Source organism: Hippocampus comes, unplaced genomic scaffold, assembly GCF_001891065.2.
Source record: "Hippocampus comes isolate QL1 unplaced genomic scaffold, H_comes_QL1_v1.1 scaffold322, whole genome shotgun sequence".
In the NCBI taxonomy this organism is placed as follows: domain Eukaryota; kingdom Metazoa; phylum Chordata; class Actinopteri; order Syngnathiformes; family Syngnathidae; genus Hippocampus; species Hippocampus comes.
Window position 1 is genome coordinate 389,357 of NW_017805137.1, and position 15,802 is coordinate 405,158.

General features: G+C 44.8%; 1 protein-coding gene across 1 annotated transcript; it reads left to right on the top strand.

Moving 5' to 3' along the window:
* Positions 1–4,524: 4,524 nt before the first annotated feature.
* LOC109514182 (rho GTPase-activating protein 29-like) lies at positions 4,525–15,447 on the top strand. The gene is made up of 21 exons (XM_019867040.1): positions 4,525–4,856; positions 5,527–5,623; positions 5,705–5,777; positions 6,178–6,238; positions 6,643–6,801; positions 7,688–7,752; positions 7,835–7,945; positions 8,050–8,130; positions 8,303–8,485; positions 8,578–8,715; positions 8,846–9,021; positions 9,540–9,709; positions 9,847–9,960; positions 10,207–10,299; positions 10,383–10,546; positions 11,719–11,907; positions 12,047–12,184; positions 12,315–12,550; positions 12,752–13,067; positions 13,168–13,279; positions 13,738–15,447. Exons 3-21 carry the CDS (start codon positions 5,721–5,723, stop codon positions 14,658–14,660), a joined length of 3,486 nt encoding a protein of 1,161 aa, XP_019722599.1. The 5' UTR covers positions 4,525–4,856; positions 5,527–5,623; positions 5,705–5,720; the 3' UTR covers positions 14,661–15,447.
* Positions 15,448–15,802: the final 355 nt, after the last annotated feature.

The following is a 15,802-nucleotide window of genomic DNA, read 5'->3' on the forward strand; positions in this document are numbered from 1 at the left end:
AATGAATCTATCTTTGTGCTAAAGGTGAAGTGGCCCACTTTGAAACACCTCCTTCATAAATATTTCATAATTAGCAAGGATATCCTTTTCTATCTTCCTGGGTAATTTTGGGGGGATGTGGTTGTATGTTGAGGCAAATCGCAAAATAATCTATCCATGTAGCAAATCATTTCAAATTTTTGACTCTTTCGACTTTCAATCGTTTTGGTTGAGCATTGTAATTAGTTACGAGCCCACCTATGCCGCGGCTCGCCTGCGCGCGATCCGTATTTGGAAGGCGTAGTTGTGACACGATAAGTGATTTCACGCTGTCTTTGTGGCAAGCAGCACCATGGCCCACTCTCAGGTGTCTTGAACCATCAAGAATACGACTCGTGATTTGCAGTGCATAATTGAGCAGAGCTCGGGTCTCAGCGAATGGAATGTTGCCAAGTCATATTGTCTCAGGCACTCCCGGCTCAATGATGCAACGTCCCTAATTAGTAATTCCCCGGCTTCCTCATGTGGTTGTGCATTCTACTGTGATTCCGCTGCCATCTTCTTGTGTGGTGGAATGCATGAGAAAATGCAGAGAATATTTACTGGGATGGAGTCATCAACTGCAAACATCATTTTCTAGTGATACTTGGTGCCTGAAAGATATGGCTGATATCTGGAGATTACGGCTTGGTCAAGTATGAGGGTTTGGGAGACAGCTCTTACCATTCTGTATTTTATAGCGTACTGCATAATTCCTGACTTTAGAAATTTTTTCGCGAAAGCCGGCCGGGGAGAGCTTTCGGAATGTTTTATTATGAAGGTGTCGTTTTGATGGTGAATGATCTGAGAATGTTTTCATTATGGCTCCCCGCGCCCCTTGCTGCAACTGCCATCCCCACGACCAAACAAGAGGCTGGAATGTTGGGTTTCCATGACGCTAATGAAGTAAAAGCCTGGCAATGTGTTTCTGGCAGCCTGCGAGGAGCTCCTGATCCGCGGCCTCCTTCTCATCAGGCTCAAGGTCTGATCCCTCCATCGCTTTCATTCACCAGGCCTTATTATGCCCTGGAATGTCTCTCACTCCTTCTCTCATAGCGGGGATGTGCTGTGCAGGGGTAAAGTTGGGACAAATCCCAATGGAAGAGAACTACCCCAAATCACGTACAACCCCCTTCTCCTTTCATATTTTCCCTCCCGTGCTCTCCACCACTCCTCCCCTGTCATGCCTTACCATCCTCCCACCAAAAACCATCAGACCGTGAACAAAGACTGACACACAGACACACACACTCACACGCACACATATATTCATATAATTTATTGTTCCATAAATGCTTCATGTGGTCAAGTCCACGAGGTGACCTGTCTGACTGTTTACTATTGGCCCCAGGGACAATACAGTTTCGTTTTGTTTTCTGCTCTCAAACATGTCTGTTCTTCAAACTCTGGTTTTCCCTGTCGACTGTGGACAGAAGGTTCTTCCCAGAACTTCTCTTAAAACTGAACATCCTCTCTTTAAAACAAGAACGCCGCTGCCAAATCTCAATTTGTGTTTGTCAGATATGCCTTGAACAGACTCTTCCTGGTGGGAACCGGCTGTCTACGCATTGTGAGAAGCAGCACTGGGGTTAAATAATCGGTCTTTTTACTTGATGCCTTCCCTTCGCTGTGCCGGTCCACACGGCCATAATGTCGTGCTAATTAGCCTCAATTTGGGACGGTCCAATAGGCTAACACATCTGCTATTGTCGGTTGCAGCGCATGGGACCCTTTTAAAGGAAACCTCTCGATCTTGTGGGCATTCATGGCTGAGGGTCGTCCATAATCAACCTCAAAGTTTATGCCTCCTTTCCTGGGGATGCGGTTCAATGAATGAATGGGTTCGAAAGCCTGTGCCAAGATGACGCGAGCTAGTTGGTCATTTTTAACCGGAATGTCCGTCTATCTGAACTGACTACGAACAATAAAGGGCACAGAGGTTGAAGCGGCTTGTCAAAGACTTCGAAACATTGCGCCTGCGCACTTTATTTGAATGGAAGGTTGATACTGTAGCTGCCCTAAATGAACGGCACTGGTCTTCTGCCAAAGTATGTTCTAAAAAGGTTCTGTTATTTTAACCAGGCAAATTTTAATGCTAAAATATCATCCTCATCCATGGTGTTTTATAAAGTCCCCCCCAAGCACGCGAATTGAGAAACAGCTACTGAAATGGTGAGAAACAGCTCTTACGGTACGTCCCCGCAACTCAGTCTTTGCACGTTTTCAGCAATTACCTTCAAACGTACGTGTGATGTATTTTAGAAAAAAAAAAACCCAGTGTGAATTGACTTTGCAGGATCTTTGATTGATGTCTTTGATGCTTCACTTGTTTTTTTTGTTGCAGCAGCCGTCTTTGTGTCGTTTTTCCGGTAAACCTGGGTTACCTTGTGGTGGGAACTTGGCACATACTGTTTAGTTGGCTTGATTTTTCGGATCACCACAGAAAGCATTGTCAATATGTCCACGTCGACCCAGCTGTATTAGCCCCGCTGGTTGCACTATTTGTCCCACTCCAAAAAGAGAGCTAATGAATAAAAGGAAAAATGGGCGACGGCTAAAGTCTTTCTGATCCCCATCTCCATGAGGAGATAATCCCGGCGTGATCATCAGCGCAAATGTGGCTTTGGGCTGTCAGTGGGATGTGGTTTTGTTGGGGGGGGAACAGGACAGGGGGGCAGAAAAGTGGACTGTAAGCAACCCGCCTGTGGTTGCGTAACACGAATGTTGTGGTTTCCAAAAATATCAAGAAATGCATATCAGTAAACTGCATTTTTTTTTTTTTTTATCAAAACATATTTTAGAGGAGATCCATTTTGTAGAGTACATGACAGAACAGTACAAAGCAAGCTGCCAGTTGTGCCTTCTATACACAGACATGAGCTTTGTTCTTTGAGCTTGCCGACTTGATGGCACAACATCAATTCCCACCCTTCTTCACAGGCTGTGTTTTTGAACTTTCTTACCTCATCATTTCTGTTTAAAAAGGGGCTCCTGATTAACAGACTTGCAAACTTCTGTCGTGTAGTGCGATCACAGTAGATTGTGGCTGTTTATGCACTTGGCTTTCAGGTATGAGTTCTCTTTGTAGGTTCCCGAGCGGAGTGCAATCCCACTGCCAGCCTTGCTTTATGTCCTTGTTGCCTAGACAGGCCATTGACTGCTTTAGTGTTGACCACAACCGCTGTGAACGGACGGTCGTTGTCTGACGTGGCTGCCATGGCCACCCTTTAAACCAGCAAAGGCGGAATGTTATGTAGTGACCCTGTTGGCAGTAGGATTTGTTTGTCGGAAGGCTGGTTCGTAATTTTCTGCACTCTTGATCAATTTATCAGGGGGAATCCCCAATCGTCACTGTCTTGTCATGCTTCCTGGTTAAGGATTTTTTTTTTTTGTCCACGCTTTTGCCGAGCAACATAACAACTTTCACTTGTTTTATGACTGCCAGAGCGGCCCCTAGCCAGTGTACCAGCATATTACGTTCAATCCTGTATAAATCCATCGTACGTTTACTTCAAAAAGGGATGAATGTTGACTCATGAGTCAAATCGTGCTGTCTTTCAATTGCTCTTCACATTTCCGACACCACGGTCAAGATATTCAGGTCACACGTAGGACTAGTTTGTCAGATGAATTCAAGCGCTTAGCCTGTAGGACCACCAGAAAGCTTCTTGAACTCTCCCAACTTTGTGACCTCACAGAGCACCAAGCTTGCCTGCACAAAGCAATCCACGAACGTCTCGGGGAGATGCTGGCATCCCTGATGACATTCATCAGCAAACACCAGACCCTCAACTCGGTTGACATTCTCAGTTCAGTTGGGACTGTCATCACTTCAGTGAAAGGTAAGTTGTGATGTCTTGGTAACCCCACCAACTCTTTTTAACAATACAAGCCAGAAATTTAGTTGTTTTTCTATGGTGGTAATTGTATTTCTTGATTCACAAAAGAAGAAAATGATCTGCCATTTTGCTTATTTGTCATGTGATACTGGTCTGCATGCATGTGCTATATATTCTGCCACTAGGGGGGCTGAGATAGTTTACTTCTCTCTGAAAAGAAATGAAATGTCAACTAAAAAGAACATACAGACACAAATCCAATCAAGCAAAAAGTTGTTGAGGGGGATCCTTTGTATGATCATCTTTATGTTCTTGAGAATAGGCTAGATATAAGGCATGTGCCGTTTGATAATAATCCTCAATTTCCAAATACATTTGCCCCGTTTTACCATTTTTTTAATATGAGCAATTTGGCATATTTGTTGTGATTTGTGGTACCTGATAGAGCAACAACAAGGCATCATTTGGTTGCCTCCCCTTCATGTTTTTGGTCAAATTCCTACCCAGATACCCGAATTCAATCTGAGTTGTGTGTGCGAGAGTGTTGTGCTTTTCCACTCAAACAATACCATTTTTTCTCAATGATGTAACTTCCGCATTTGGACCACTGGTTGGGGCCTGTGCGAGCACTGGCATTGTATTCCAACAAGGCTCAGGATGTCCTGTTGAGGGGTTAGGGGTTGGACAGAAGCAGAGACGATGCGAGAGCCTAAGTGAGTTGCGTGCGTTCACTGGTGACAACCCCACGGCTCATTGGACATTCCAAGAGAATTGTTGGACCGAATCTACAAGTCAGACCATACTTTCTGGCCCTTTTAATTTTTTTTTAATTTTTATTTTTTGAGACACTACACAATTTTGCTTGCGGAGGATTATACGACCAGACCCATTTGAGAGGAATGTATACGTGATCGTCGTAATATATCAAAATAGGATTGTCCATTGAACAGGACCAAGGTTGAGGCGGGTGGGGGCAAAAAAAAAAATACTACATTCCAGGTATGTATAGCTTTTCAGGGCTCAGGTGTCTTTGACATCTATTTGTTACAAAACGTGTCTTGGCATTTGGTGCGATCGATGGATGTCATGTTGTCTGAAGCTTCCTTCACAGGTTTCAGAAAAGCATTCGTTTTTCGTTTGTCACCAAACTAGCATCGTTTCCCTGCTTTCTTGGAGCAAATTTCAGGAGAATTTGGTTGGTTTGAGTCTTGAACTCTAGAAATATCCACTGTTCCAAAGGAAGGAAAGACAGAGTTTCCTCAAGCAAGTGGCGGAACAGCCAGTTACATCACTGATTTATTAGGCTTGCTTTCTGAGCATCTAGTTTGTTTTTTTCTCTGCACGGTCAGGACAGGAAGGTTATTGTGAAGACTGATTCCCACCATATTTACATTGGTGTTTTTCCCCCATTCTGTCTTCAGTCATCACCGTGTTTTGACTTGCCGCAGGAAACTACTGGATTTCCAGATTACAGCCCATTTATATACACTTGCAATCTTGGTTTACCCTTTCTGTGCCGACACACAAAGTTTGTTTATGCGGTTCTGTTATTTTGAGACAGCAATGTTCAGCATAGTCTATTTTGTGCACGCAAAAACAGTGATTCTTGATTAAATTTGCTGAATGTATGTTACGGCTGGAAGCCTGACTTCTCATTTTCATTTGACAGGAGTGAATTTTGAGCAGGGGAATGAAGAGAACAAGCAGAGTCTTTTGAGAGACATCTACTCTGCAATCGACAAATTGGCATTCACGGTTGGCGATGTGTAGGTATCATGATGATCATTCCACATGACGAGACGATGTAGATAATTCTAATTTTAAGATGTAACATTTTTTTTTTCCAGTGTGTCTGACTTCCTTATGGGAGATGTAGAGAATGGATCAGTGTTAGGGCTCCCCCTAACTAAGACGCGCGGGGTAAGTGGCGTACAGAATGATATGGGTAGCAGTGAACGTCACCCGCAATCAGATGCTTGGAATTACTTCTGCACAATAGGCATCAAAGGGGACGAGTGAAATTTCGAGTGGGTTATTTGCACAAAGTTCATGCATCCACAGGCCCATTAAAACCAGGATGTGCCCTACTGGCCTGAATTGTCAAGCTCAATGGTCTGAAGAATCGGGGGCAGAGTTGAGTTCATTGGGGTCGCATACGTAAATAGGATGTTGTTCTTGACAACTCAAAATGATATATCAATAGCATGTTTACTTGCAACCCCGCTGTGCCTACCTACCGCCCGTGCCATTTGGTTGGCCGAAGACGTCGTGTCGTTATGTTGTTATTGTATTTTTATTTTTCATTTTCATCTGGTTTCAGTCTTTTGACAACCTGCCCGTGGAATCTGGAGGATCCGGCTCTGAGAAAGATGATCCGCCAGGTAAGATAGCGCTCCTCACAGAATGCATTTTGCTTTTGCACGAAAACAAGCGAGTATCCGAGAATGTCTCATGTTCGGCAGGTTCGTCGGAGGGTGGAAAAACAAAAAAATGATTATTATTGGGCAGAGTAATTCTCGCTTATCAGATTTTCCACTTGATATCCGTCTGAGTGGCTGCACCTCTTGAGTTTTGGATGACCACTTCTTAACCCATGCATCACTCAGTTGGCCGTAATTATTTTCCAATGGTATTAGCCTGTATGGCTCTCACTCAAGGTCGTTGTGGGCTCCGTACGTTGGTTCACAGTCACAGATATCGCCAAACACATGTAATGCTACGAAGCGTTGAGAGAAACCTTGCCAGTCATGCCTAAGTCCATATTTGATAACCTTCCCTCTTGCAGTTCCCGTGCTCGTAACAGGACCGCCATTTCGGGTCGAAGAAGTGGATAGGACGCTGCAGCAGCACGTCAACGGGGTGGAGTCGGCACTTGGCTACGCCAAGGCCTGGTCCAAATACACCAAAGAAGTGCTGGGGTGGGTGGAGAAACGTCTTAATATGGGTGAGTCAAGGAAGGCTTGCGGCTTGGATGGGTAATTGTGAGTGTTTCATGTTGCCGCCGTGCCACAGAAGCCCAAATGTGCCGGTATTATCGTGGGAGGTGGCATGATAGGCGCTGAACATAGCTGGCCGAGTTGGACTTTCGATCTATCGGTCTTTTCCTTACCTTCTTAAGTTCCTATTCTGCAAATTGTATGTCCTCAAATGCAATATTAGCTCAAAGTGCAAGCTCTAAAAATAACCACAGGTGCCTATTATAGCAGAATTTCTTCAGGAATACATCTAGCATATTCTTAAAAACAAAATTGATAGGTAGATGCATTATACTTCATAATTCCCCATAAGGAAATTACTTTTTTTTAAACCCCTATTATTTCTCAATCCCATCTAGACATATACTGCTTGGACAACATATTAAAAATTGGAAGAGGAATTTGAGGTCAATTTGTTGGTATGTTTTTCCATTGTGGCCTCGCCTAAGCTGCGCTCAAAAGTGCTGCATGTTCAAGGTTGAGAATGCAGCGTGTGGCTTTTATTTTGCGGGGTGGTTAATGAATGGTTTCTCTGTCACACTTAGTCATTCTTCCAGTCAGCACGGTGACACAGGGCCCTCTGTAAAGTGGTACAATGTACGCGTTATCCGGCACACCGACAAAATGTTTATTTAACGCATCCTCTGTGGCTAATGGTTTATTGGACGATGAATGATTCAAGGTCATTGCTTGACTTTATTTCAAGCAAATAAATGCCTCTGTGGGCTTTCCTGTTATTCTTTGCAATAAAAAAAATAAAGTTTTAATTTCTACAATCAAGCCCAATGAAGGGCAGGTTGTTCTCTCTATATTGCCACATCATGTTAATACGCAGCATATCGGATGTATTTACAGATGTCGAGTTGGCCAAGAGCTACAACAAAATGGCTGAATCGGCAAAGACCCTCGCAAGTCAGCAGGTGAGTCAAGAACGTGCAGTTTATATTCAGACGCACCATGTTGGTTTTGACCATCTCCTCTTATCTGGTCTTTCCGCTCAAGGATTTCATGCCTTTCCGTGACATCTACATGGCTGCTTTCAAAAATGACGTTGAATACAGCAAGCTCATACTGAACACCACGGCGGTGCTCCAAAGCAACAAATTTATGCAGGTAATTCCACAAAGCCCATTGCCTTCTCTGACTTTTGGTGACTCACGGACGCAACCGCGCTAACGTGGTCTAAGTTGTTTTTTTTTTTTTTTTCTCTGATCTAGCCGCTGATGACGCGAAAAAATGAATTGGACAAACTGCGAAAAGAGATGAAGGAGCAGTGGCAGAGACAGCAAAAGAAAATGGTAATTTATCTACGGTGTGTCAAAAAATTTACAACAGAGGTTTGGTAAATGAACGCCTTTGGAAATTGTGAAAATATCTGCAGCCGTTAAACAAACACACGTTACGGTGCACTTTGTGCTGGTACAGTTTTCGCTCATTCCGCTTTGCGCCAAATGTTCTTTGCATTTCAAGCACGAGGCCGACAGCGCTCTGAAAAAGGCCCGGATGCTGCAGGATCAGCGTCAAGAGGAGTACGAAAAGGCCAAGGTATCGACCAGCCGCTTGGAAGGGGAGCAGCTGGGAGGAGTCGGAGGAGCAACGGCTGTCAAACAACTAGAAAAGCGGCGCCGGTTGGAAGAAGAGGCCTTGCAGAAGGTTGGTTGATCACACGAATGTGTCGTCAACACACGAGCAGCAGCATTATTTTGAGCCCGACTCGAGAATCCTTCGTCTTCCTTCCGCTTCAGGCTGACGAAGCGAGGGCACACCGCGAAGCTTGTCAGAATGACGTGGTGGAAAAAAGAGTCGATCTGGCTAACACCAAGAGTGACATCATCACTCAGCTCCGAAAGATGGTCTTCCAATGCGACCTCACCCTGAAAGCGGTATGTCTAAAAAATGTTTCTTTGGTCAAGTTCATCTTGAAGCGTCGGTAACGTCCCGCACATAACGTCCGTCGTATGCGGAATATGATTCGATCGGCACCTGACAGCAGAATGACGTTCTCTGTTCAAGGTCACGGTCAATTGGTTCCAGCTCCAGCAGGCCCAGCTTGTGTCACTTCCTGCCAGGCACCAGAGTCTTTGTGAAAATGCCAAACTGTACGAGCCTGGGCATCGCTATGTTGAGTTCGTCCGGAGGTTGCCCCCCGAGTCCCACTTTTTGGATTCAGCTTTTTCATCAAGCACAGGGTGAGACATTGTGTGTCGTGTCGGATTCCGAGCCAGTACCGCATCACGTCGCCCGTTGCTAGAGCTCTCTTGTGTTGGTCCCAAACCCGAATCATTTGTAAGACTGAGCCAGGAAAGGACATCTGGCCTACAAACTGTCAAAACAAATGGTGTGAATGACTGAGCCGAATGGTGACTCCTGCTTTCTTCAGGCTTCTTGCCTGGCTTATATGTCACTTGAAAGCTGCACTATTTGACAATCAGCGAATGTTTGGACTCCTCAGAAAATATGAGAAACCCTTCTTTATACTTCCCTGATACTGCCTGAGCGTCTTATTTATTTTGGACCTGTTGGAACGAAACATATTCTTCTTGCTCCTTTCGTATGACAGACATCGTATCATTTTCAATGCGTCATCTTTCCCTGATACTGCCTGAGCGTCTTATTTTTTTGGACCCGTTGGAACGAAACATATTCTTCTTGCTCCTTTGGTATGACAGACATCGTATCATTTTCAATGCGTCATCTCCTCTGCCAGAATGCCTCTCAGCCAGTACACAATAAGTGGCAGTCACTCTTCCCACATCAACCTGTCACAAGGATCCATGACATCCGACCTCCTTGGCAAAGACGATCATGACGGGTCCAACAGCACCCAGCAAGCCAAGATTGCGGAGCGACGCTCCAACAGCACTACTGACATCCAAGGTATTTCCGATCCTGATGATTAGGTTTTATTGTGATTTTGGGTTGAGTGAGAAAAAAAAACAAAAAAACACGACACTGCCGTTGGCAAACATGGCGAACGTCACTGATCTCGGAATGATCTTTTTTTTGATGACCAGCACTTCGGATTCGTACCTGGAATTCCAGTCAGGGTGGAGGAATGTGTAGCGACTCTGAAAGTGTAGGAGGGAGCAGCGAGTCCCGATCCATGGACTCACCCACTGCGAGCCCAGGTGAAGACACGCCGGCATCTCAGTCGCCATCAAAAAGATAGCAAATATTCATTTGTACTCGACAGCCTTCATTCCACTTGGCAAGCAGTGAACCTCCATTTGAAGTTCGACCGCAGCGTGACTTGAATGTCGCCTGTTGGATGTCATTCGTTTGTTGTATGGAAGTGCCAAAGAAAGTTGGCTTGAATCGGTTTGAATTGACTGCAGAAATGTGGACTGACTGGTGTGTCCTGTCACACTGTTCAGGAGACTTTAAAAGGAGATTACCCAGGTCCCCCTCGACCGGCACCATGTCGTCCGCTGATGACCTGGATGAGCCCAACTCTCCTTCCGATAACGGTGCGTAACAGCTAAACAGTCGCAAATGTCGATTGAGCATTTTGAACGTGCATTACTCAGTTGTTATGTTGCACACGTTTCAGGTTTAGGGGATCTTTTAATCGAGACGGCCAGCTCTCCACGTCCTTTTAGAAACACACAGATGTCCAAAGCTGCTCAAACGCACAAGCTGAGAAAACTTCGAGCCTTCTCCAAGTGTCGAGAATGTGATGGGCTGGTCGTGTTTCAAGGAGCAGAGTGTGAGGAGGTAACCATGGTTTCTTCTTTTATGTATTTATTTATTTACACCCTCCGCCAATTGAATTTGGTGCAAAAGGAAATCCAATCATGAGCGGCTTTGGGACTCTTTGAGTATGAAGAATGTTTCAGATGACCATTGCCAGAGCTTCACAATAGCTCCTTTTCACTTTTGATGACCCACCAAAAAAAAAAAAAAAAAAAGAATGACCACCCCTGCACTCATCAGAATAAAAGGGAAAAGTTGAAACGTGCCACAAATTCCCCTTTGGGTTTGAATAAACCAACTTGACTTTGTCAGGGGAAAAAGCCAATGGAAACTAAAGACCTTTTGTCCAACTTATAAAGAGCTCATCACCCCTGTGTGCCCCCCCGAGTGCTTTTTGTCGGTCAAGTTTCTTTCCATATTTATAAGATACTGTATTCGAACAAAGGGGAAAGAAAAGGATTAATGGAATTTTTCTCCCCTGAAATGTGGGTTATGTAATGTTGCTTGGGTGTGTTGACAAGTGAGTGATGCAAGACGGCAACACGCGAAAAAATGAATTGGACAAACTGCGAAAAGAGATGAAGGAGCAGTGGCAGAGACAGCAAAAGAAAATGGTAATTTATCTACGGTGTGTCAAAAAATTTACAACAGAGGTTTGGTAAATGAACGCCTTTGGAAATTGTGAAAATATCTGCAGCCGTTAAACAAACACACGTTACGGTGCACTTTGTGCTGGTACAGTTTTCGCTCATTCCGCTTTGCGCCAAATGTTCTTTGCATTTCAAGCACGAGGCCGACAGCGCTCTGAAAAAGGCCCGGATGCTGCACCGCTTCAGTTCTTTGAAAGGCTCCATGAAATGAGTTCAAGATGTGAGAAAACGGGAAGGCCTTTTTTTTTTTTTTTAATTTTAAATTCAAGAATGACCAGATAAGGTTGCTGGGGGGAGTGGATATTTCGTCGTGCAAGCTGGAACCAGCTGCATTTAATGGTTTGAATTCATTTAGCTTGAAGAAATGTAAAATGGTGGGTTGCATGTTCATAAACTATATGGGCTTGAATAAGTTTATGAAATGGAATTGCGTGTGTGTTTGGCTAATTGTCTTCCTGTCTCCATGTTGTGTGTGATCTGCGCTTTATTCTCGATAACTATACTGTTGAAATAATGAAGTGAAACGTCTCCATGCGTCTGCAGTGCTCATTAGCCTGCCATAAGAAGTGCCTGGAGAGCTTGGCCATCCAGTGTGGCCATAAGAAGCTCCAGAGGAAGCTTCACCTCTTCGGTGTGGACTTCATGCAGACCGCCAAGAACAGCCAGGACGGCATCCCATTCATCATCCGCAAATGTACGTCGGAGATCGAGACCAGGGCGCTCAACGTGAAGGTATTTCCAGATCTTATGCATTTTAACCCTTGCTAGAAGGTTCGGTTAAATATTCTTTTGACAATGCTCTCTGTATGATTCAAAAGAATGTGTTGCGTGTGAATTGCATTTCATTTTAAACTGGTTTTGGACCGCAAAGGGTATCTACCGCCTGAACGGTGCCAAGTCACGCGTTGAAAAACTGTGCCAAGCATTTGAGAATGGCAAGGACTTGGTTGAGATGTCTGACCTTTACCCCCACGACATCAGCAACGTGCTCAAACTTTACCTGAGACAGGTAGGCCTGCCTTGACCATCTACTGTACTTTGAAGTATCATTTGTAAATCTCTCTGAATAAGCTCTGTAACACTAAGGTTGTTTTTACATTTACCTTCTTGGTTACTTGTGATCCTTTGCCCATTTTCAGCTTCCAGAGCCACTCATCCTTTTCCGCTACTACAATGAGCTAATCGGTTTGGCCAAAGAAAGCCAAAGTGGAATTGTGGAGGATTTGGAGGCGTCTCGCCTCAGCTCCTCCCCAGTGCCGCCGGCTCAGGTCGGCGTGGAGCTCAACCGCATCCTCTTCAAGCTCAAAGACCTCCTCAAGGAACTGCCGCCCGCTCACTACAAGACACTGCAGTTCCTCATACAGCATCTGCACCGGTAGGCTGCTCCCAGCTGAAAAATGTTGTTTTGCTGCACAATAAATGTGATCATATTGATCAGCATCTGAAGTGAATGTTAAATAGAATAGCATGTAAGGATATAAAGCAAAATCACTTATTGACTGGTTACTGAGGAAACAAGACCATTTGATCAGGAAAAGGGTGACTTTTTAAAATGAGTTGTCTACCTTTCCATCAGGGTTACGGAACGATCTGAGGAAAACAAGATGCCTGCAAGAAACCTCGGTATCATCTTTGGCCCGACACTCATCAAGCCGAGGGAGGCAGATGCCGAAGTGTCCCTATCCTCAGTAGTGGATTACCCCTATCAGGCGCTCATTGTAGAGCTCCTCATCAGACACTACCAGATGATCTTCGACACCCCTCTCAGTCCACTAGCGGACAACTCAACCTCAGAGGTCGGGGCTCGACCCTTACTCGACATGCGCCCCCCTGACCCGGAAAAGGAGCAGGTTCTTAGCCGGCACTCAAAGTCCGTGGGCGACATCCAGGAGGTAAAGCCGGAGTTCTGATCCAGAATACAAATCAATTATTGATGGTTTGAATACTCTAGGTGGTGCATTGATGCTCTGTATTTTCTACTACCCATTACAGTTGAGCTCCAGGGATTTTAAGAGACATTCCTCCACTCCTCTGTATAACTTGATGCACGAGTACTCAGTGCCGCTTGTTCCAACTGACCGCGAAGGAAAAGAATTTGAACCTGGTTCGTATTTCCACACAGCCAAGCGGGAATTTGCTAATCGTGCATGAGATGTATTTTTATGTTTCTCATCTGTTTCTCTGCAAGTGCATCTCATTGAATTCGAATTTCATTGGAAAGTAGCTCCATTTGGAATGTGAAACTCCTCCGTATGTTGATTACACATAAGGGAAAATAAACAGTGCTGGCCATTATGTTTTCCACAACAGTCAAATGTATTCACAATGTAGAGAGACACACCTGAATTTGAGAGTTATTGTTTATGCTAGGCAGTGCATTATATTTTATATATTTTTGTCATTTGAGTCTTGTGGGAAGAGCCACATCGCTAATTATGTTGGCTGCAAAAGTTAAGGAAAAGGATTCTGCAAAATCTGCAGGTTGATTTGGATGCATCGTTCAATTTGTGCTTTGAACCATCATACTCTTGTTGAGCATACTTTGTCCATCTCTTTTTGAAGGCGACCAAGTGGATTCAAAGTCCTGCAACGGTGTCATCGAGGTCCCAAAACCAAACGAGCGAAGCCTCATCCGCTCTCCACACGTCACACCCACGACCAGGGTGCATCTACGACCGCACCGGAACAAAGCCCACTCCCGGCCGGCTAGCATGCCGGTAGAACAGAACCACGGCCGGGAAAAAGCCGACGAGAATCCAAGATGGACGAGCTTGCATGAAGATGACAGAAAAGGAGACCGCGGCATCCAGTCCATCGAAGAGGTGGATGAAACCGAGATGACCAAATTGCGAGCCACACACTACCGGCGCACGTGCATCGACACCCAGACCTTGCGCAGGACTTGGGACAAACAATACAATCACCATGACGTCGCTTCGAGAACGAACAAAAATGTTTTCAGTACGGACAGTTCAGCAGATGATGCCAGCGGAATTCCCCCTACTGTGTCAGTATCATCCTCGAGCTTGTCCCTCGAAGACTCCAGCAAGAGCGCTGTTAGCACCTACTCGAATGGACCTTATAGCATGTCAACGCAATCGTCTTTGCGACCAGAGAGGACATTAAGAAGGGAGGGAAATGTAACCAAGTACAACATAGTGGCAATGGGTTTCCGGCCCTCCAGGACCCTCCAACCGCCACCCGGAACTTTCTATAAGCCTCCGTCGGGGAGTCAAGCCAAATCACTCCACGCATCAGCTAACAGCGCTGAAATCGAAGAGGGGGAGGATGAGGATGGAGAGGAGCTAGAGGTCTCTGTGGACGAGCCTCTTGCCGAGGATGCGGAGGCAGAGCAGGAAACCGCCTCGCCATCCCACAGTCCAAGTCTAGAGGACGGTGGCCTAAACCAGGCGAGACCATTGTACCCGAGACTGAGATCCAGGCACCTTCAAGAGGTGGAACATCGAGAAGCTCATTTTGTGTGAGACTGGGGCTGCCAGATGCCAATCGCGCGCCGCAGCGCGTACAGACACACCTGCTTTGACTTTACACTATAAAAGACAAATGAGCGGTCGTGTGTGGACAAGGAAAACCCGTCGCATCCCCCAAATGCAAACGGAACGCACTTAAAAGGGTGTACACTATATTTTTAGAGACAGTCGCCAATGTATTACTCCGCGAGCACTACACTGGCACCGGGACTATTTATAATTCTTCTTTAACTGTGCAATTGCATTTTTATGTGGACATTTTGGAGTCTTCTTCCAGATTGCCCGTTTGTGTACCAAAAAGTATGTATTTGACTAGTTACAATAGACCATGCAGCCACAACAAACAAAATGGTGCACCGCATCACTGCAGAAGTGTGTAAGATGTGTTCCCATCATTTGTTTAGACTGTTACACAGAGAAAAAAAGAAACTGTTAAGTTTTCTCTTCCAAGCATTAAAAATATACTTGCTCTGTCTGGCACCTGTATATTGGGAATGTCATGAACAAACACCGTCTTATACGGGTGAACATGTGATCCTAAGAATCTTTTCCAAACAAAAATCTTGATTTTTATCACTGAAATGAGTCTAAACCTTACTTTTTTGGGGTGGGGGGTAAGTAAGTAACAGGATCCACGCCAACTGTTTAAATCCTAAATGTTTTTTTATGGTGACTTGCAAAGTTGGCGCAATCTTGAAATGGTTCCTAGTAAAAAGACAGGTACATCCGGACAGCATACTTTGTAAGTTATTAAAATGTATCTCACAACTTTCAACCTCAATGGTTTTGTGCCTTTTTTTTTTTTGTTTTGTTTTTTTTGACCAGCACGTGCTCTTCATTCGCTCTTTATTTGTTAAAAATTCCAAGAGATCATTTCCATTTTGTATTCTCTATCACCGGGCAGCTGCTGATTTCTCAATGGTGCGTCATAGCCTGATTATGGCTAGACACTGACATGGATATAAATGTTTTCATTTAAGAACCACGACTGAACACACCCTACACAAACGCAGTGTGATTAAAAACTTCAACGTGAACATATTTCATTTTTTTACATGACATTTCTCACCCTGCACTGCATATCATTTGGCCAAGTAGGCTCATAACAGTCGCAGGATTAGCGGACCAGGTGGTTG

Bases quoted from the DNA above. Each gene is read 5' to 3' on its own strand.
- LOC109514182 (XM_019867040.1), top strand. From the start codon at position 5,721: ATGGGAGATGTAGAGAATGGATCAGTGTTAGGGCTCCCCCTAACTAAG. The intron at 7,753-7,834 runs GTGAGTCAAGAA...TTTCCGCTCAAG, and splicing joins AGACCCTCGCAAGTCAGCAG to GATTTCATGCCTTTCCGTGA. The intron at 8,131-8,302 runs GTAATTTATCTA...TTGCATTTCAAG, and splicing joins AGAGACAGCAAAAGAAAATG to CACGAGGCCGACAGCGCTCT.